Source organism: Camelus bactrianus, chromosome 19, assembly GCF_048773025.1.
Source record: "Camelus bactrianus isolate YW-2024 breed Bactrian camel chromosome 19, ASM4877302v1, whole genome shotgun sequence".
NCBI classification, from domain to species: domain Eukaryota; kingdom Metazoa; phylum Chordata; class Mammalia; order Artiodactyla; family Camelidae; genus Camelus; species Camelus bactrianus.
Genome location: NC_133557.1, coordinates 3,721,735 through 3,742,905, shown reverse-complemented (window position 1 = coordinate 3,742,905; position 21,171 = coordinate 3,721,735). Strand labels below are relative to the sequence as shown.

General features: G+C 41.8%; 1 protein-coding gene across 5 annotated transcripts in view; it reads left to right on the top strand.

The window, feature by feature from the left end:
* The window catches only part of PLCB4 (phospholipase C beta 4), a 384,175-nt gene that overhangs the window by 218,990 nt on the left and 144,014 nt on the right, over nucleotides 1-21,171 (top strand). For all 5 annotated transcript variants that reach the window (XM_074346931.1, XM_074346929.1, XM_074346932.1 and 2 more), the window contains one exon: nucleotides 1,555-1,653. In XM_074346931.1, the coding sequence (XP_074203032.1) occupies nucleotides 1,570-1,653 (84 nt within the window). In that variant the 5' untranslated portion in view covers nucleotides 1,555-1,569. The remainder of the gene's footprint in view (nucleotides 1-1,554; nucleotides 1,654-21,171) is intronic.

Below are 21,171 nucleotides of genomic sequence, written 5' to 3'. Positions count from 1 at the left end.
ACTTACTGATCATTGTTTTACGGTTTCTGTGCTTCATATTACATATCTAAGTTTTGATCTTTCGTTTCTAAGAGGTTTATAATTTCTGCTATGACTATTCTGCTTAACTCAAGAATTATTTAGAAATGTGTGTATGTTTATGTTTAATTCCTATGTGTGTAGATTTTCTGTATTCTCTGTCGTTAATTTGGCTTAGCTGTGGTCAGTGAGCATACCACTGTAATACCTTTTGAAACATGCTGAGATTTTTCTCTATGGTCTAATCATGATTAGATTGTGAGATTGTTCTATGTGTATGGGGTAGCTGGGTTACCCAGAGAGAATGAAGAAAATATATAGATGGGGGAGTCTAAAGTCATTAAGTAATGTATTTAAATTATGTTGACTTGAATCTTTTCAACTGTTTTGGTTAAATTAATAAGTATAATATTCAAATGCCCAATATTCTTACTTTTTGTCTTCTTGTTCTGAGAATCTTTGTCTCCTAATACATTTGTGACTTTGCCAGTTACTCTCTGTATTTTATCAGTTTTTCAGGATATGTTTTGATGCTGTGTGGTCACATGCTTAAATGTTAATGACTGCTGAAGGCTTAAGCCAAAGTCAGGTTCTGTTTGTCCTGTTAACTTTGTTTCCTTGGGTGTAAGTTCTTCAACGTACTGTGTTTGGTGTCTGACTTTTGTGTTCTTGGCATTGCTCAGATATTTGGTGATTTTCACGTAAGGTGCCCTGCTCACAGCTATTTCATTCACCCCATGGTGTGTGATGCTAAGAAGGGTGGGTAAAAGGAACACCCAGTTCTTCATAGGTGCCGGCAGCCACCCTGAACAGTATCAGTCTCTCTTTAATGTCATACTCACTGCCTGGGCTAGAAAACAGGCATTCTGTTGTTCCCTGCATGACCCAAGTAAGGGGGAGGTGAGAGAGGGATACAGAGAGGACCAAGAGCCATGAAAAATTCTGACCACTCCTAGTCAATTCTACAGCCCATCACCTATGGACTCCCCCTGCCCAGAGTTCACCTTGTCGTGGAGGCTTGTAGAACCACTGGCTCTTTGCAGCAGGTTTCTCCTAGATACAGGTTTAGGTGTGTGGTTTCTCTTTCTTTTACCTAATGACATATTATATTTATATTTTTATTTATTTTTATATTTATATTTATTTATATTTATATTTACTTGTATTTATGTTTATTTTTATATAAATATAAATTTATATTTTATATTTGTATATAAATATTTATATTTATTATATATATACATATATATATATATAATTATTTTATAGGATTTGAAGAGGAAGGGGGAAGCTTCCCAAATGATCACTTCTGTTATTTTCTTGATGATACTATTTCTCCCCATTTAGAGGCCAGGAGAAGGGAACTGGGAGTCAGATGAAAGGAAGAGGGGGAAAAAAAGACTATTTATGAACTTATTCCAAGTGTATGAAGAAACGCTTTTGCAAACACACAAATATAAAGGGATTAACCTTTGACCGTCACTTGTTTTTTAATGGTGTGTACTAATGAGATACATATATTTTTTTCATTTTTAGGTCTTGGATAGAATCATGGCCAAACCTTATGAATTTAATTGGCAGAAGGAAGTTCCTTCCTTTTTGCAAGAAGGAGCAGTTTTTGACAGATATGAAGAGGTAAAGAAATGTTACTAGTCTTTTCTCTCAAAACATTCTTATTATTTAATTTTAATTACAATATTGAGCAAATAGTCTTTGACATAAGTAAGAACATCTCTGAGATTTATAAGTGGGAATAGTTGGACAGAATCAAATTTATTACATATAATGATAATGATACTATAATTTATGGAGTACTCTTCACGTGCCAGGTACAATAATGATGATACTATAAATTACTGAGTGCTCACTGTGTGCCAGACAACTTTCTGAGCACTTCCTGCGTATTATTTGTTCAATTCCTCACAATAACCTTTTAAGGTTGTTGCATTATTATGCTCGTTTTCCAGATGAGTTTCACTGGGTAGCAGTTTTTGCTTAATGAGGTGCTTCAGGCAGACTTTCCTCATAAAACTTGCTATTTGTCGTAAATGTAATACTGATTAGACTTTGTGCAAGTCATTTGATTTGCTTGTCTGATTGATACAGACCAGTTTGACCAAAGCTTTGCATGCCTCTGCTTCTCTCCTTTATTGCTTGTGCCCTCACAGTGTGACAATGGCTCCAGACTTTCTATAAATCAGGGCTACCAGTCTGTTCAGAAGGTTTAGCTCATTTGCATTGTTAATGCGTTGGTTTTTTTTTTTAGATTGTACTTGAATTTGAGGTGACTTGTGGGGAGGAGTGTGTGATGAAACCGTTGCCTCTAAGGCAAAGTAAAATGCAAAACTTGCTCAGACTTTATGTAGAGTCAGAGTTGGTTCCTTTCAAAATCAATGGAATATATGTGGCTAATGGTGGTGGCTTCCCAGGGGTTCAGATCCACAGGCCTTTTCATGAGGTCTGTGGGCTGACATGACTCAGCTCAGTAACTTGTTGACTTGTTTTCTCCAAAATGTGTATCATAATACTCTCTAGATTTATACCACAGTTGTTTTGTATAAACAAAATTGAGAAAGGCGAAGGATGGGCCCAGATGTGGTCAGTATTCTTTGTACTGAGTTTAAGTATCGAGGTAACAACTATTTATATGACTGAAACTATTGCTTCCCTGAAAGAACTAACTGCATTCTGCTATAAGAAGAAAAGAAAACAATTTCTACCACCTTGAAGTAACCACTGTGAATTGTGTGGCAGTTTTCTTCTAGTTGTTTTCTATTTGGTTTTTTTCCTCTCCCATAGTTGTGATCATAGTGCAATCTTTTGAAAATATAAATCAGAAGCTATTCTTCCTCTACTTAAAATGCTTCCATGACTCCCTATTATATAATAAAGGAAACTCATACAAGATGTTCCATAATTTGGTTCCTGCCTAATTCTACAGCCTCATTTCCCACCAGTTTCCTACACATACTCTCTGTTTTAGACCTAACAATCCACTTAAATTCCCCCAATACACTATTCTGTTACATGCTTTGTGCAAACTGCTCCCTCTTCCAGAAATGCACTTATTCCTCTTTAACTGGTGAACTCCTATTCATCCTTCAGAACCCAGATGAGAAATCTTTACCTATTTGATATCTTCCTTGACCCATTCAATAAGAATTGGTAACTCCTTTGTGCTACCACTAATCTACCCTTGCAAATATTACACTGCAAATATTATCGCATTTTATTTAATGTTTTCCTCTGTCCTACTGTACTCTGAATTTCTTAAAGTCATGGATCATATTTTACTTATCTTTTTCTCTTCAGGGACTAGCAGAATGCCTACAACTGCCAAATTTACTGTAGCTATCTAGTATCAAAAGGAATTTTAGATATCATAGATTCCAGCTCAGACTAGTTTTGTTATTGTTTGGTTCATTTTCTTGACAATTGAAATGGTGAGAGGACTTGATAATCTTTGAGGTCCGTGTGATGATCTGTACTTTGATTTATTCAAAATATTAGGATGAACCATATCACAGTTTCATCCTTTAAATTAAAAATGATCAGTATCAACAATTTGATGTATCATTCAAGCCTCATAGGAATTGACTACTTTTGTCCACTTTTACACAGCTTGGCAAAGAAGGCCAAGGACTTGCTGAGATGCACTTCCAAGGTTTTCTCCCAGCTAAGCCAGGTCTGGCTGGGTACCAGTGCTGCCATGATGATGCCCATGGCCCTTTCTTCTGAGCTAGTGAGAGACATCTCTCCCTGTGTCTGCTAGAGTATCCCAGAAGATCGGTGGTTTTCTGAGGAACTTCCCAGGCTCTGGAATTCTATTGGATAATTAAAAAATACTTCCTGGCTGCCAGTTCCTCAGAAAAGATCATTTTGATGAGATTAAATGTAATCACTGGCTGAGTATCTCTTCTGCTGTCATATAAACAGAAACACATTAGAGAAAAAGTACTTGAAAAAATTATCAATTTTTTTATTATAGATATTGTTATAGCAGAATATAAAACATTAAATGATAAATGCTTCTTCTAAGAGTACAATTTAACTTCACCTTAAAAAAGTTCATCTTTTTTTTTAACTATACATACTAAGGTGAAAAAAAGCTCTTTGACTTAAACATATAATTTCAGAATTAAACTCTAGAAATAAATGCTATGGCCATCTAGAAGTTTATGTTGACAAACTGCATACATTTTCAAATTATAACGCAATATTTGTACACAGAATAACTATATATACACTTCACTTACATGGCTGATATATAATAGTTACCCAAACTGCCTTGAGAAATGAGGCGTAATATAGATTCAAACTAAGTAGAAGATCAGTCTCAGTTACAACATTTCTTTCACAACTAATAAGAGATAATCCAAATATTTGCTGAATATAAAGAAGTCCCATGCTTCATGGTGTGTTCTGGGAATTCCAGTGTATTTTAGATGAGAGATGCTGACCATGAAGGAGTTCACTGCCGTGTTCACTGGTAAAGTTGGAGGAACTCTGGTCCAAGAGAAGGGACTGCCCTCCATCTACCGGCCTCAGTGCAGCTCAGGTGGAGACCTGACTCAGTGAGTGAGTGAATGCAGCCTGGCAGCCTGGGAGGCCTGAGTGGAGGGGAGGGAACAGCTCGGCTTTAACACGAGGGCCCACTCCTGGGAGAGAGGCCATCAGGACTTGGTGCCCGGTGCCCTGGCTGGTACGTAAAAGCCCCTTGTGATGGGCTGATTCTTGTGACCTCCTCCAGGAACTTAAGCACCTTTAGCATCTCCACCATCTCTTCTCGTATGGACTGCAGGGGTCTCTCTCTCTTCAGTTCTTGGATGAGAAAACTGATTTCCTTCCTCGAGCTCAGGTTGGCCATCATCAGCTTTCTGTAGGTGTCAGCGAGGCTGGGTGTGTTTACCGGCTCCTTCTCTAGCCCGGCGTCCTTTACAGTTGTCTCCATCCTGGCACACTCCCGTTTAGCCACATAAAGCTGGTCGATGAGGCGGCGCTTCTCCTTGATCTGTGCAGCCAGTGTTTTTGCCAGTTGCTTTTCACGTCTTCTATTAAGTTGACTTCTAACAGACTGAATAAGTCTGAAAATAAATAAAACACTCAGCAATAATGTGAGGACAGGCAGGCTCAACACTGCCTCCCAGTGGAGGCTCTGGAACATGAGCTGAGAACACAGGCCTTTGGGCAGCAGCACCACCAGGAACTCAGCTTCCTGAGGATCAGCCCAAAGCCAAGCTCCACAGAGGACAGCAGCCCCTCCATGGCACTGACCCACCCAGGGCTCTGCCCAGTTACCGTGGATCCCCCAGCCACAACAAGCCCCAGGGGACACCCCAACATTCCACCTGGAACCCAACCAGCAACTGACATCCTGGACTGGCCAGTTACCTGGTCAGTGTTGGGGGTGGGGGGGTTGTCAGAGGAGAGGGTTGTAACTAAAAATTCATTTTCTCCATTATTGTCTAATGGTAATTTTTTCTTACCTCTTTTTTTTTGTCTTTACATCCATATACAATAAAAATATAGTGAAATGTGTCAATGTAAAGTTTATGATTTCACAAATCTTATAAATTCCTAACCCTCGACAGTATCCAAAAAGTCAGTGTGTGAACCATATGTTTGAATCACATCCATTACCACAGAATATATGCCCTCTGTCACGTTTTCACTGAAATACACACACTCCCACGACATGCATCCATCAGTCTGACGGTGGCTGAACTTGATAAAAATGACAAAAATCACAATGTGTACTTTGATGTCTGTCTCTCTTGCTCTAAGCAATGTTTTTAGAGCCACATGTTTTTATTTGAATATGCCGTTCATTCTGTTTGTAGGGCTGAATAATTTGACCTTGTAAGATTATATCACAAAATATTAATCCATTCTCTTAATAACGGACATTTGGGTTAGTTCAAGTGTGAGTTATCATGAATAAATATTTTTGTATATGTATGCATGCATCTTTTTTCTAAATATCTGTTTCCATTTACCCTGTGAGGCAAATACCTGAGAGCAACTCTATTGGGTAGGTATGTGCTAAATACTCCTTCATTTTGAAAGAGACTTCTTGAGGTTATAATTTACATGCCATAAATTCACTCATTTAAATACAAAACTCTTTGGTTTTTGTGTGTGTAAATGTGCAGAGTTGAGTCTCCCTCACAATCCCATTTTAGAACAATTCTATCCCAGGAAAAACAGATTTCTCAGTCCACACTTTTCTTTATTGGCTTCATTTGACACAGTCAGTCTCTCATTTTCTTTGAAATGCTTCCATGATATAGATTCCAGTTCAATCCATTCTACTATTTTTATAATTGTTTCTGTTGCTGGTTTCTGTGTTTTTATGAACTGACTGGCCTTTCCTTCTGTGCCTCCACTGATGGTTTCTACTTTTCTTCCAAACCCTTTAGCATTTGTTTGACTCAGGAATTAGTTCTTTTAATTTTTTTTCATAGTTTACATTAGGGTTCACTCTTGATGTTTTACCTTCTATGGGTTTTGACAAATACATAATGACATGTAGCCACCACTATAGAATTTCATTGCCCTAAGAACCCCTTGTGCTCCATCTATTCATTCCTCCCTCCCTCTTCCCCAACCCCTGGAAACCACAGTCTTTTTATTGTTTCTGTAGCTGTGCCTTTTCCAGAATGTCATTTGGTTGGAATCATACAGTTTGTAGCTTTTTCAGACTGGCTTCTTTCATTTAGTAATATGTCTTTTAAGTTTCTTCTATGTCTTTAATGGCTTGATCTTTTTTTTTTTTTTTTACTGCACATACATCTTTTAATTTACATATATGTACTGTTCATTGTTTCTAAGAATGTTTAGAGCTTTAGCTTTTTAAGCTTACATAGTTATCAAAGGAATAAAGCCAACCACAATATAAGAATTAACTCAAAAAGATACATACACCTGCTATTAACAGCAACATTATTTGTAACTGCCAAGATATGGAAGCATCCTAAGTGCACATCAATAGTTGAATAGATAATGGAGATGCAGTATATATGGAATGGAATACAACTCACCCATAAAAAAGAAGGATATTTTGCCATTTGTGGCCCTTAATTCACTTTTTTTTCACTTCAAAAACCAGAATTTTATAACTAGCACAAACATTTCCATTACATCAAAAACAACAAAATACCTAGAAATAAACTTAACCAAGGAGGTTACCTATACTCTGAACAGTGAAATGACACAAAGAAACGGAAAGATTTCTTGTGCTCTTGGACTGGAAGAATCAACACGTATCAAAATGGCCACACTACCCAAAGCAACCCACAGATTCAATGCAACTTTCATCAAAATACTCACATTCCTCACAGAATTAGAACAAACAATTCCAAAATTTATAAGGAACCACAAAAGACCCCGAGCAGCTAAAGCAATCTTTTGTAGGTCTCTCTCTCTCTCTCTCTCTCTCTCTTTCTTCTTTTTGTTCTCTTTTCTTATGGTTTGATGACTAGAGAAGTTCCTTTAACATTTGTTATAAAGCTGGTTTGGTGGTGCTGAAATCTTTTAGCGTTTGTTTATCTGTGAAGCTTTTGATTTCTCCATCAAGTCTGAAGGAGAGCCTTGCTGGATAGAGTATTCTTAGTTGTAAGTTTCCCCCTTGCATCGCTTTAAGTATATCATGCAACTCCCTTCTGGCCTGTAGAGTTTCTGCTGAAACATCAGCTGATACCCTTATGGGAGCTCCCTTGTATGTTATTCGTTGGCTTTCTCTTGCTAATTTTAATATTTTCTCCTTATCCTCAATTGTTGTCAATTTGATGACTATGGGCCTTGGTGCGTTCTTCTTTGGGTTGATCCTGTGTGGAACTCTGTGCTTCCTGGACTTGGGTGACTGTTTCTTTTCCCAAGTTGGGGAAGTTTTCAGTTATTATCTCTACAAAAATCTTCTCAGGTCCTTTCTCTCTTCTCTTTCTGGGACCCCTATAATGCGAATATTAGAGCGCTTCATGTTGTCCCAGAGTTCTCTTAAACTATCCTCATTCCTTTTTATTCTTTTTTCTTTTTTCTGTTCTAAAGTAGTGATTTCCAGTAATCCATCTTCTAGCTCACTGATGCGTTCTTCTGCCTCATTTAGTCTGTTCTTGGTTCCTTCCAATGTATTGTTCATTTCAGTGATTTTATTCAACTCTGTTTGGGTATTCTTTATATTTTCCAACTCTGCTAAAACCTTCACTCTGTGTATCTATACTCCTCTTAAGTTCTCTTAACATCTTCACCATCATTACTTTAAATTCTTTCTCAGATAAATTACCGATCTCCTCTCCTCATCCCTTATTTCTTCTCCTGGGATTTTACCTTGTGCCTTGGCCTGGGAGATATTCCTTTGCTGCCTCATATTGTCTATTTTTCTATGTGTTTGTGGATTCCTTCCACAGGCTTTGGGATTATTGTTTTCTTATTTCTAGTGTCTGCCCCTGGTGGATGAGGCTTATGCAGGACTAGAGGCTTATGCAGGTTTCCTGGCAGGAGGAACCAGTGCCTGCCCACTGCTGGGTGAAGCTTGGTCCTGGATCTCTGGTGGGTAGGGATGTGTCTAGAGGCCTTTGTGGCTCAGGAGTTCTGCTGATGGGTGGGGCTGTGTTCCCACTCTGTGTGTTGTTTGGCCTGAGGCTTCCCTACAGTCTGCTGGGTGGGGCTGGGTCTTGGTGTTGGTGATCCAATCAAGATGTCAGCCTCCAGGAAAGCTCATGTAGATTAACACTCTTGGAATGTCCACCACCAGCTTTTATGTCCCCTGAGTGAGCCGCAGCCGTCCCCCAGGTCCCCAAGAGACCCTCCAAATCCAGCAGGCAGGTCTGGCTCAGGTTCCTATGAAATCACTGCCCCTGTCCTTGGACCTGGTGCACGTGAGTTTCCATGTACGCTTCTCAAGCGAATGGAGTCTCCGTTTCCCCCAGTCCTGTGAGGCTCCCAGAGCCAAGCCCCCCAGCCTTCAAAACCAGATGTCCTGGGGTCTCCCTCTCTTCCCAATGTCGGGACCTGAGCTGGGGAGCCTGACATGGGGCTTAGAGCTCTCACTCCTGTGGGAGGGCCTCTGTGACTTAACAAATCTTCAGCTTGTGGGTCGCCCACCCCGGGGGCTATGGGGCCCAATTATATCATGAGCATGCCCCCCTGTGTCCTGCTGTGGTTCCCTCTTTATGTTTCCAGTTGCAGAAGAGCTAGGTTCCAGGCTTTTTTCGATGGTTGTTTAGCATTCGGTTGTTTCATTGCAGTTGCAAGGAGAGGCGAGCTCATGGTCCTACCACTCTGCCATCTTGACTGGAAATCTCAAAAAAGTACTTCTTTAATAAAGTGAAATGTGATTTGATGAACTGGAAGTTTATCATCAGTGCAATCACTTTTATTTCTCATGGTGGTTTTCTTTGATTATTAATCATTGCATCTCATATTTAGAAACTACGGATGATCTGTGCTTTTAAAGGCATTTTCTTTTCTTCCAGTTTCCTCTGAAAATGAGAGATAAAGCTAAAAAGAAGTCTTAACAAGTATTAAATACAGTCTTGCTAAGCTTTCAACTTTCTTAAGTGCTATTTTACTAGGATGATAAGCAAGAAAATTTTAGCTTCATAAAGTAAATGTTGTCTCTTCATAAAATGTATCAAACCAGCATTGACCTTAAATATAAAGGTTATTTCCCCAGCAGAAATGGATTTATTCAGGAATAGAAGAAGCACTGCAGATTGGGACAAGCAAACAAAAGCCTCAGACAGGTGCAGGAGACAAAGGAGGGGAGTGGAACTGTGTAGAGAAAAAGGAGGAAGTCAGGAGGGGTTGTTCTGAACCAAAATCCCCTGGAGAAAAGAGAGAGCTCAGGGAGATGGCGGTTACTCAGGGGCTGAGTTACTGGGGGAGTTGGTTTCTTGTGGGAGATGCCAGGCACGTCTTTTCCTGTTGATGATTCTTCTCTTGGAGTCTGTCACTGACAGTTTTATAGGTGATGTCCAGTGGTACCTCGTGAGAGCTCCCCCTACTGGCCTCCTGACTGCATGTTAGTGAGGGCTCCCTTTATTAATGTTTAAACCAGAAAGCCAAACAGTATTTCAAACTTGACTGTGGCCATTTTTCCTCATTACAATTGATCCCTGAACAACATGGCTTGAGCGCCATGGTCCACTTTTACATGGGGTTTTTTTCAGTAGATACAGTGCCACACGATCCACAGTTACTGAATCTGCAGACTGTAAAGTTATATTCTGGTTTTCAACTGTGCTGGGTGTGGCACCCCTAAAATCCCCCAGCGGTATTTCCGTATCCTGTAAAATTTAGTTCTTTGGAACCACAGCCATTAAAATATTCAAGGCAACAAAATATAAGCAGGAAAAGTTCTGTTTCTACAGTTTGTTTTTGCATGAATAACAGTGAGAAGTGACAGCTGACAGCAAGTGGGAGGACAGGAGTTAGAAAAAGCACAACTGGATCATCTCAAACATGTCACAGCAAAGGGACCATTTGTGAAGGGGCGTAAATGCACCACATGGCAACTAACGGTATCACGATGGCCTGAAGGATCAGGTAAACATTGAATTGTGTTCCGCAGATTGGTTTAAACAAGGCAGGGAAGTGTTTTAAGCAGTGGGTGAGTGCTCACTAGGTCAGGAAAAAAATGTTTAGCCACTGTTTTAATAGTATGTATTATTTCGTCAATAACTGTAACCAATGCAACTGTATTTAAGCACTGTTTTAATTCTGTCTGCGTTGCTGAGGGATTTCTTTTGAGGTGGTCCCAAATTTCCAAAACTGCATAGAGAGGCAGCTGCATGGTAGCCTGACTGTATTCTTATGCCACTTTGAAAGCTGTTCTTATCTTACTTTACTTGACCTTTAAGTTACTTAAATGCAAAATATATTTTGTTTCCTAAGTGACGCTTGTTGTTAAATCTTTAAAATTGAGATTTTTACCCCCTATGGCAGAGGAGAGAAACAGCAATGCTTTTTAAAATACATGCAGCCCCAATGTCTCTAACTCAGATGGCCCCCAGACTTGCCTTTCATGTCCCGATTAAAGGGCTGAAGACCCCATCCCCTGGCCACTCAGGGGCCTCCCCAGTCTTTCCTAGAATTCCTAGGTGCTTACAACCTCCCTGTGATTGTTCACCTCCTCAGTGCCATCTTACCTCTCTGTTCCCAAGACTGTTCCCTGCTCTAGTTTATTTCTCCTCCTAAACTCACCATACCATCAAACCTCAGGAACAAGGATGTTGTGTGAAATAGGGTTTTATGAAAGATTTGGTGGTAGCAGAGGAGAATTACAGCACATGGCAGGACACACTTTAAGATTAAACATCAGTGATTGTGAGGAATAAATTTCAATAGTCAGCTGAGCCGGCGGGGGTGTCTCATACGTTGCCTGTTACTTTCTTGCCCCACTCTTCCACCAAGACTTGTGTTCCTGTTTCTCTGCTTTTCCTTTTTTACATTTTTTTTTTTAATGGAGTTACTGGGATTGAACCCTGGACCTCGTGCATACTGAGCATGTGCTCTGCCACTGAGCTATACCCTCCCCCTCTGTTTTCTTTTTGATCTCTCTCAGAGCCCTTTTCTAATTCACTGTTTTCCTTTTTTCCACATGCCTCTTCTTGAAATTAAAAAAAAAACAAAAAAAAAAAAAACACAAAAAAACGAAGGTAAACAAAAAACTCGCTCCCAAACCAAAGGAGAAAAATGGAAAATTCTAGGCCTTTCTCACTGTGAGCAGTGTGGCTCCCTCTTCACCTCAAACTCTCCCATCCAGGCTCTCCCGAGACCTTCCCTTTTGCATAACCTTGAAGGGCTGCGTGTGTACTTTATCCTTTGAAGGGAAAATGATCTGTTGTCCTTCTAGATAAGTGGTCACCAGCAGAACTTTGCAGTGATGGACATGGTCTGTATCTGGCTGCCTGTCACCCTGTGTGCTGTTCAGCCCTAGAAATGTGGCTCGTGGGACTGAGGACCTGAGGTTTTAATTTGATCTTAAATAATTGGAATTAAAACTTACATAGCTGCCTGGGGCTGGTGGCTGTCTTGTTGGACTGCACAGCTTTCTAGACCATCCGCTCACACTACAGCCAGATTTTAAAATGCCATCTTGCTTCCCCAACACACAGAAAGAGCTCTCAGTTTACTTCATTGGAATCTGCAGTTTCCTCGGCCAATCTCCTTAGTGGCAGCCGGAGCAGAGACTTAAATGTTTTGTAGATGACTCCCCCTCAGCCACCACCACTGCCCCCACACCCCGGGTCCCAGCCTGGGATGGGCCGCCCCTTCTCACCCGTGGGACTTTGTTTCTCAGTCAGGCTGGCCAGATGCAGTGCCTTTTTTTTTTTTTTTTTTGGCAAAGCCTTGGTCTTTATTCCTAGCCCCTCCCACCCCCACCCCCCCTCCCTACACACACACACACACACACACACACACACACACACACACACACACACGCACACACGAAGCCCTAGGTGCTCATAGCTGTCGCCAGGAAAACAGAAACGGTTGTGGCAGTTGTCAACCCCAGAGGAATATCAAAGTGCAATAAAACCTCAAGTAGGGCCAAGCGAGACAGGCCACATTTGGCCTCCTCCCAAAGCCCTTCTGAAACCCAACTGTGGGCCACTCAGTGAAGCCAGGAAAGACCCAGGCAGCCTACACACCCCAGGCTGTTCAGCAGTGAAACCTAGAATTTTCCAAGGGAAATTTTCAGAAAACTAAAAACACAGTCCTCATAGAAAGTCTTTTGGCTTAAAGATCGATGGCGCTCCCCAGTGAGGACACCAGCAGGATAAGAAAGCTTGTTGAGAGGAGCGCTGGAGGAAAGAAGTTTTATAGAGTCAGGCAAGAAAAGCTGAAACAAGTTTTGTCCATTAGAGACAAAACCGGTTACTGACCTAGAGGGCGATGAAACAGCCACCTCCGTGGTTGGTTGTCTTTGCTACTGGACACAAATCATGTGCATCAGTTATGGAACCAAAGAGCGCTGCTCCTTACCTAGCTCGCTTCAGAGAGTCTGGGCGCTGAACCACAGCAAGCAGAAAGTCCAACAAAGCTACATTCTTCCATGGAAATAAATCGTCCTGGGGTGGGTCCCCAGACAGTGCTTCTGGATAACAGGGGGAGAATATATAGCCGTCTTTTAATCTCATTCCCAGGTTTTGGATGATTTAAACGGAGTTGTACCTGCCGAGTCAGGATATCTGGCTCAAAGTATAGAAAGTGTAAACTGTAGCACACTGCTTGTATTTGGCAGTGAAGGGGACGGAGCACCACAATGACACTAATCATGATAATATTTATAAGTCTTTCAACTTTCAGCATCAACCTTAACAGTAGACGAAATACTTAATTATTAATGACAAAACAGGATGAAAACTCGATTAACTTTGTCAATGCAAAGTCAGGGTGCAGACAGGTGTTGGAAAGTAGAACTGGAGGGAGACCCAGAGGAAGAACCAGGGGCTTAATATTCTCAATGGGAGGTAATGTTGATACTTAGTTGGTCGTGCATGAAGTGGAAGCTTGTCTCTATGACTTAAAGCCAATCGCAAAAGCAAAGCATATAATTGCAAATTTGGAAGGGGGTGGAGAAAAAATAGGGAAGGGAGGTAAATGGAGCTCAGTTTCTGAATTTTGATCTAAGGAACCTATTATTCCATGTGCCTGGTGGAAACTAATTCAGTTATTGGCTGTCTTGCCATGCGTCCTGCTTTCTTCAAGCTCCAGTCCCTGCTAGAATCCGACATTTAAAACAAAACAAAGCAATGTGTCATGGCATTTTATTGTCCACCAAATTACGTCCAGACACCAGGGTTTGATACTGCCGGCCCTCAGCACGTGGCCCCAGGTGCCCCACCACCCTCACCTTTGCGTTTTCCCCGCAGTCACGTTGTGACGAGGAAGGTGACGGACTGGGATCCTTGTGAGGTGAGACTGGGGTGGGGAGCAGGTCCCGGGGACTGACCGAGGAGACCTCAGAGAACAAGCCCACCTCGGGCTCAGTATTGATGGGCGAGTCAGTCAATGGATCAAAGCACAGCTAGGATGCAGGGAGAGACCAGGCTCACCAAAGGGTGTGGGTGCGGGACGGGGGCAAGTGGCTTGTCCAGCTGGGAAGGTGGGCGGGTGGCGAGGGCAGGAGCTGCAGAGATCAGGGGTGAGCAGTGTCCCACCTTAAATGCTCTACTTCCCAACCCAGGGCATTGGCACTGGATCCTGAGAGCGGTGGGTGTCCTCTTACGGATGTTTAGTGGGAAGAGTAAGGTCTGCACATGGCGGGAAAGTGGGTATGATCATGGTGAGATACAGGACTAAGGACCAGAAGATAGTCTTTCAGACACATGGGGAGAGAAAGGAGGGGCTGAGGATGGGAATGAATTAGAGGATTTTCTAACCCGGTGGGTGCAGGAAGTGAGGGGCAGTTAGGAATGTAAAACAAGATTGAGATTTCCAGCCCAGGAAGCTGAGGGGGCTCTGATGCCAGCAAAGGGAGTGCCAGAGAAGCGGTATTTTACAGATGTGCTTATGTTGTTTTTCTTCCTGAAAAGAATGGTGTTTATCGCTACATGTCCTGTAGCACCTAAGCAGTGGTCTGCGTATAATAGAAATCATGTAAGTTTTCTTTAAGAACAAATTGAGCAGAAAGGGAATCGACAGACACTAACCCCAGAGGATGAACCAGGGAGGCGTTTATCTCCTTCCTCCGTCCTCCACTCCCCGGGCCGCCGTCTGCGTCCTGGCTGGAGGGGGCGTCATGAGCAGGGACACGGTGAGAACAGAAGTCTGAGACGTAGGCGGAGGCCACACTGTGTCCGGCAGCAGTTCTGAAGGTGTGGTCCCCGAACCAGCATGGTCAACATCACCTCGAACTTCATTAGAAAAGAAGGTTCTCAGGCCAGTTGCAGAGATGACTCAGAAACTGGGGGCTGGCCCACCAGCAGGTGTTTTAACAAACCCTTCAAGAGACTCGGATGCGCACTTGAGTATAAGACTTGGTGTCACAAATGAACTTATTTACAAAACAGAAAGAGACTCACAGACATAGGAGACAAACTTAGGGTTACCAGGTGGGGAGTGGATTTGTAAGGGGCAGGGGGCAACTTCTGCCCCAGAGGTACAAGAGATCGGTTGGAAAATGCCAAGAGTTTAATTTAAGGAAGGTGAGCTGGAATCTCCATCCTTCCTCTTACTGGGTGTATCCCCACGGGCAATCTTCTTAACATCTCTGTGCTAGAAAAGGGAAGGCAGGTGGGTCTGAAGAGGATGCTTTTCACCTGAGGACTCTATGATTTTACACCCACCTACCTCCAGTTATCTTTCTCATCGTCACAGCCACACGACTTCTTCCCTGTGGGATAAGAAAGCTGTGGCCAGGGCTCGAGCACTTAATCGCGCTGAAACCACCCAAAAGTGCAAGAGCTCACATCAGCCGGGTTTTTGCCCAAAAAAACCTTTGAAACAACAGTGCTGATGATATTATCTGTGCTTCTAAACCCCCAAAGCTTAGGGCCCATTGTCATCCAGGCATGAAGTGATTAAGGAGAGGTCTGTATGGTTTGGAAAGTTCTGAGAAGTAAGTGGACTTGAAGACAAAAGGCTCCGATTGGAGCCTTGACCCTGCCATTTACAAGTTACCACCTTGGACAAGTCCCCTCACTTGTCTTAGTGAGCCTAGCGCACCTCTGGGGGCAGTAAATGGTGGGAAGGTAAATACGTGGGGGACTAATGGGCACTAAGGGTTACTTAAGTGAGGTCTGTGCAGACTGATCTCAGTGCTGACTTTCTGTCTTCTTCATGGCCATAAAACTCCCTGGAGAGGGGATGTGTGGAAGTCTTTATTTCTCAGAAGTTTTTGCTTTTAATCAGATAAGGGAAGCTATGACAAGGCTTCTTTCTTCATCTGTTGATTCTCAATTGCCTTCAGCTCAAAATAATCCATCTGCAAAGTGGTGTATATTGGGATGGTATGTTCTAACTCCCTTAGATGGTTTAAGACGACAGCCATTTCTGTAGTCCTTGGTTCCGTGGGTCAGCCATCTGGGCTGCCCTGGGCGCTCAAATGTTTGCTGGACCAGCTCAGGGCTGGCTGATTGAGGATGGTCTTAGCAGGACCATCTCATCTCCACCCCACGTGGTCTGTCATCCTCCTGCAGGCAGACAGGGCTTGTTCTTTCTTGTGCACAGCCAAGTTTGCACCGCATGCTCTAAACCAGAGCAATGGCAGGTAACAGGTTGTGTCCCTCTTTGCAATCAACCACAGTTATTGTTCATAGTCTTTTTGTGCTCAGTCATCCCACATCAAAAAGGCATAGAACAGGGGTCAACACGCTTTTTCTGTAAAAGGATCAAATATTATATTTTTTAGGTTTTGCAAGCCATCCAGCCTCTGTTGCAACTATTTAACTGTCTTTGTAGCATAAAGGCAACCACAGAACATGAGACAATCCGTAAATGAATGAAGGAGCTGCGTTCCAAGAACATTTTATTTTCAGAAACAGAGGCTGTAGTTTACAGACACCCAGCTTAGAAGACGAATAATGGTATGCAGAAGTGAATAACAGATTCATTTTGATGGTGATGATGATACTTTCAGTTTCAGGTAATTACTTTTAACTCAGCCATTTTCCCTTATGAATGTATTATTCTGTTTTCTGCTTAGTCATCCTCAGAGCCTTGTCCTTGTCTCTATAATTGTATGAGCTTTTGCTACATAATCAGTCTTTCTTGTCATTCTTTTCTTGTCTAAGATGCTCCAGTTTGGTCTGTTTGTTTCTGCTCACTCTTCTATCTTTATGTTTCTTCCCTCTCTGTGAAGTTTCTTTGGGTTTATATTCATTTCTTCACAAGGTAGAAGATAAAACTCTCCTCCCTGGAGGAATAGAAGCATCTCACCCATGAAATAGTGTCTGAGTCAGTCTTGTGGAAAACGCTAACACTTAGATTCACGCAATTCAGGGGTTCAGGAAGGACGGCTTATTTATGGGAAGACGTGACACACATCCACTAGGAACCTTAAGAAGGAAATCTGGGGTATGTTAGATTTACCAGGAGCTTGTGAAAACAAAACGGAACAATACCAAACAAGAAGAAAGTGTATAAATGATGAGTCAATAAAATATAAGGAGCTAGCCGAGTTGCTACTTAGGTGTCTGGAGTATTACTGTGCTATGCCAAGGGGTGTAGTTAAAATTCCATGGCTAAGATGACAGTGCTGGTTCTTGGTTGCTTTTTGTTACCTGAAGTGTAAGTAGGAAAATGTACAATATTTACTCCTTCAAGCCTTGTCTGTGGCTGCAGATGAGCAGGGGCTTGGTGGCCATGGCCTGGACATCCTTTAATTAGCATTGATGAGTGCAGCCTTGCAGATCTCCTGGCTGATGGCGAGGGGGCCCAGGAGACATCCTGGCTGCATTCTCTTGGAGATCACACTCTGTTTGTGCGTGTGACCTGGACATTAATTTAATAGAGTTTGTTCAACTGTGAACAAATTAACCATCAAATGAAATATACAGCGGGTTTTTTTGCATTTTTTTATCAAAGTGTAGTCAGTTTACAATGTTATGTCAATTTCTGGTGTACAGCATAATGATTCAGTCATACATGAACATACATATATTCGTTTTCATATTCTTTTTCACCATTAGTTACTATAAGATACTGAATATAGTTCCCTGTGCTACACAGAAGAAACTTGCTTATCTGTTTTACATATAGTAGTTAGTATCTGCAAATCTCGAACTCCCAATTTATCCCTTCCCACTCCCTCCCCCCATAACCATAAGTTGGTTCTCTCTCTGTGTGTCTGTGAGTCAGTACAGCATGCTTTAAAGTGAATCATCTTGAAGTTCCCTTCTCGAGTAATAAAATGGCATTTCTTTAAACTTAATTTCATGTGAGTGAATTTTCTGGTCCTAAAAATGATGATAGAGATTTTTGTTGTTGTTGCAGGCTTTGGCTGTTTTTAGGGAGGGTGCTTTTCTGTGCTTACAGTAGAAAAAGCTGCCACCGTCAACACTCATCAGGCGCTTTGTGGACTGTGCTGCTATGTGAATGCTCTGCAGACATTATTTCATTGACGCCTGTTATTAGCTAGGTCTTTGTAGCCTCATTTTGCAGATTGTGAAATCAAGGCTCAGTGCGGTTAAACACGTTGCCCAAGGTGACAGAGCTGGTCACAGGCTGAGCAGAAAGATCCCGTGCTAGCCAGCTAGCCAGTGCTGGTTCTCCGAGAGTGGTCCTGACCAGCATTGTTAGCAGCACTTGGAGGACTTGCTAGATGTGCAGAGTATCAAGCCCCACCCCAGGCTGCTGAACCGGAAACGGAAATGCTGAGGGTGGACCCCAGCAATCCGTGTTTTAAGAGCCCTCTGCGTGATGCTGATGACGCAGCTTGAGTTTAGGAACCACTAGGTGTAGGACAAGGTCAGGAATTGTAGACTTTCTTAGACGGAAAAAAAAAAAAATTAAATCTCCATTTAAAGTTCTTTATAACTAATCTCCTCCAAACAGGCAATTCAGATAAACAGGAGGAAACTGTTCAATAAAAGAGATTTTTCTCTTTCCAGAGTTGTTGAACACATTAGGTTTTATTTAGCCCTCCTAGGTGTGAGGCACATTGCTATGCACTTGACCTCAGTCATCTCTTTCAACCTTCAGGTGGTTGTGAGGATTAACTGAGATTGTTTTCTACATTACATAGAAGAGGAAAGAGACGCTTAAATCAGTTAAGGAGTTGCCTCCTGTCCGGCAGGTCACAATTGGCAGAGCCAGTCTTCAGAACTGATGTATTAATGAAGAGAACATATGCCAATCACAGCTGCCCGTATCACGACTTGAAATCTTGGAATGGCCCCCATTTGTAAATGATGGGGTTCAGGATACGCTACCCACAAATATGGCACCTTTGGTGTATTGAATGTTTTAAGCTGAGGAGTTTGAGAAAAGGGTGACCTTCCCACCTCCTCCCTCCCCTCCCCTATGAAACAGGTCATAAAGCCCACACGTGAGAGGTTCCCTCCCCAGACCTGGAGGAAAGAAGCATCCTCATCTTCTGAAGACAGAGGGACTCAGAGAATCCGAACAAACAGGACTTGCTAAGCCCCCCACCCCAGTTTACTACACTTGCCCTGTACTCCTGGACTCTTACATTTCTGCACAGCTATTCATTCTTCCTCAAAGCTAGCGCAAAAACACTCAGTTGTAACTGTTTCTTTGGGTCCTCACTTCCTTATGCAGGCCCCCATGTCACGTAAAACTTGTGAATGAAAAATATTGCCTCCCATATGAATGGACAAAGGGTTTTGCAGCCATCAAGCCATCCCATTCATTGCAGCCGCCCCAGCGGTGAGCCCGAGGGAACTCAGGGTGGAAACAGGATGCCTGGCCATCTAGCTATAGGTGACCCCCTGAGGAGACTCAGGATGGGAAATAACAGGACACTGGCCCTAGAGAGCTAAGGTGCATATCACAGCAATGATTTCAGTGAACCCATTCTTGCATTTTCCCACACATAGAAAAGAGCTTAATTCCTTGACTTAAAATAGCTGGTTTTCTTTAATTACCAGTAATCTATTTTTTTAGTAGCATCTTGAAAATCTTTTTTTTTAAATTGAGTTATAGTCAGTTTACAATGTTGTGTCAATTTCTAGAGTAGAACACAGTTTTTCAGTGATACATGAACATACGTATATTCATTGTCGCGTTCTTTTTTGCTGTGAGCTACCACAAGATCTTGTATATATTTCCCTGTGTTATACAGTATAATCTTGTTTATCTATTCTACTTATGTCTGTCAATATCTACAAATTTCGAGCTCCCAGTCTATCCCTTCCCACCCTCCTCCCCCTCAGCAACCACAAGTTTGTATTCTATGTCTGTGAGTCTGTTTGTTTTATTTTATGTTCATTTGTCCCTTTCTTTCTTTCTTTCTTTCTTTCTTTCTTTCTTTCTTTCTTTCTTTCTTTCTTTCTTTCTTTCTTTCTTTCTTTCTTTCTTTCTTTCTTTCTTTCTTCTCTCTCTCTCTCTCTCTCTCTCTTTCTTTTCTTTTCTTTTCTTTTCTTTTCTTTTCTTTTCTTTTCTTGATTCCACATATGATCGATCTCGTATGGTATTTTTCTTTTTCTTTCTGGCTTACTCCACTTAGGATGACATTCTCCAGGAGCATCCATGTTGCTGCAAATGGTGTTATGTTGTCAGTTTTTATGGCTGAATAATATTCCATTGTATAAATATACCACCTCTTCTTTATCCAGTCATCTGTCAATGGACATTTAGGCTGTTTCCATGCCTTGGCTATTGTAAATAGTGCTGCTATGAACATTGCGGTGCAGGTGTCATTTTGAAGTAGGGCTCCTTCTGGATATATGCCCAGGAGTGGGATTCCTGGGTCATATGGTAAGTCTACTCCTAATCTTTTGAGGAATCTCTGTACTGTTTTCCACAGTGGCTGCACCAAACTGCATTCCCACCAGCAGTGTAGGAGGGTTCCCTTTTCTCCACAGCCTCTCCAGCATTTGTCATTTGTGGACTTTTGAATGATGGCCATTCTGACTGATGTGAGGTGATACCTCATTGTAGTTTTGATTTGCATTTCTCTGATAATTAGTGATGTTGAGCATTTTTTCATGTGCTTATTTGTATCTCTTGATTGATCATTTGTATGTCTTCCTTGGAGAATTGCTTGTTTAGGTCTTCTGCCCATTTTTGGATTGGGTTGTTTGTTTTTTTCTTATTAAGTCGTATGAGCTGCTTATATATTCTGGAGATCTAGCCTTTGTCAGTTTCATCTTTTGCAAAACTTTTTTCCTATTCTTTAGGTTATTGTTTTGTTTTGCTTATGGTTTCCTTTGCTGTGCAGAAGCTTGTAAGTTTCATTAGGTCCCATTTGTTTATTCTTGCTTTTATTTCTATTGCTTGGGTAGACTGCCCTAGGAGAACATTTTTGAGATGTATGTGAGATAATGTTTTGCCTATGTTTTCTTCTAGGAGGTTTATTGTCTCTTGTCTTATGTTTAAGTCTTTTATCCATTTTGAGTTTATTTTTGTGTATGGTGTAAGGGAGTGTTCTAGCTTCATTGATTTACATGCTGCTGTCCAGTTTTCCCAACACCATTTGCTGAAGAGACTCTCTTTATTCTATTGTATGTTCTTGCCTCCTTTGTC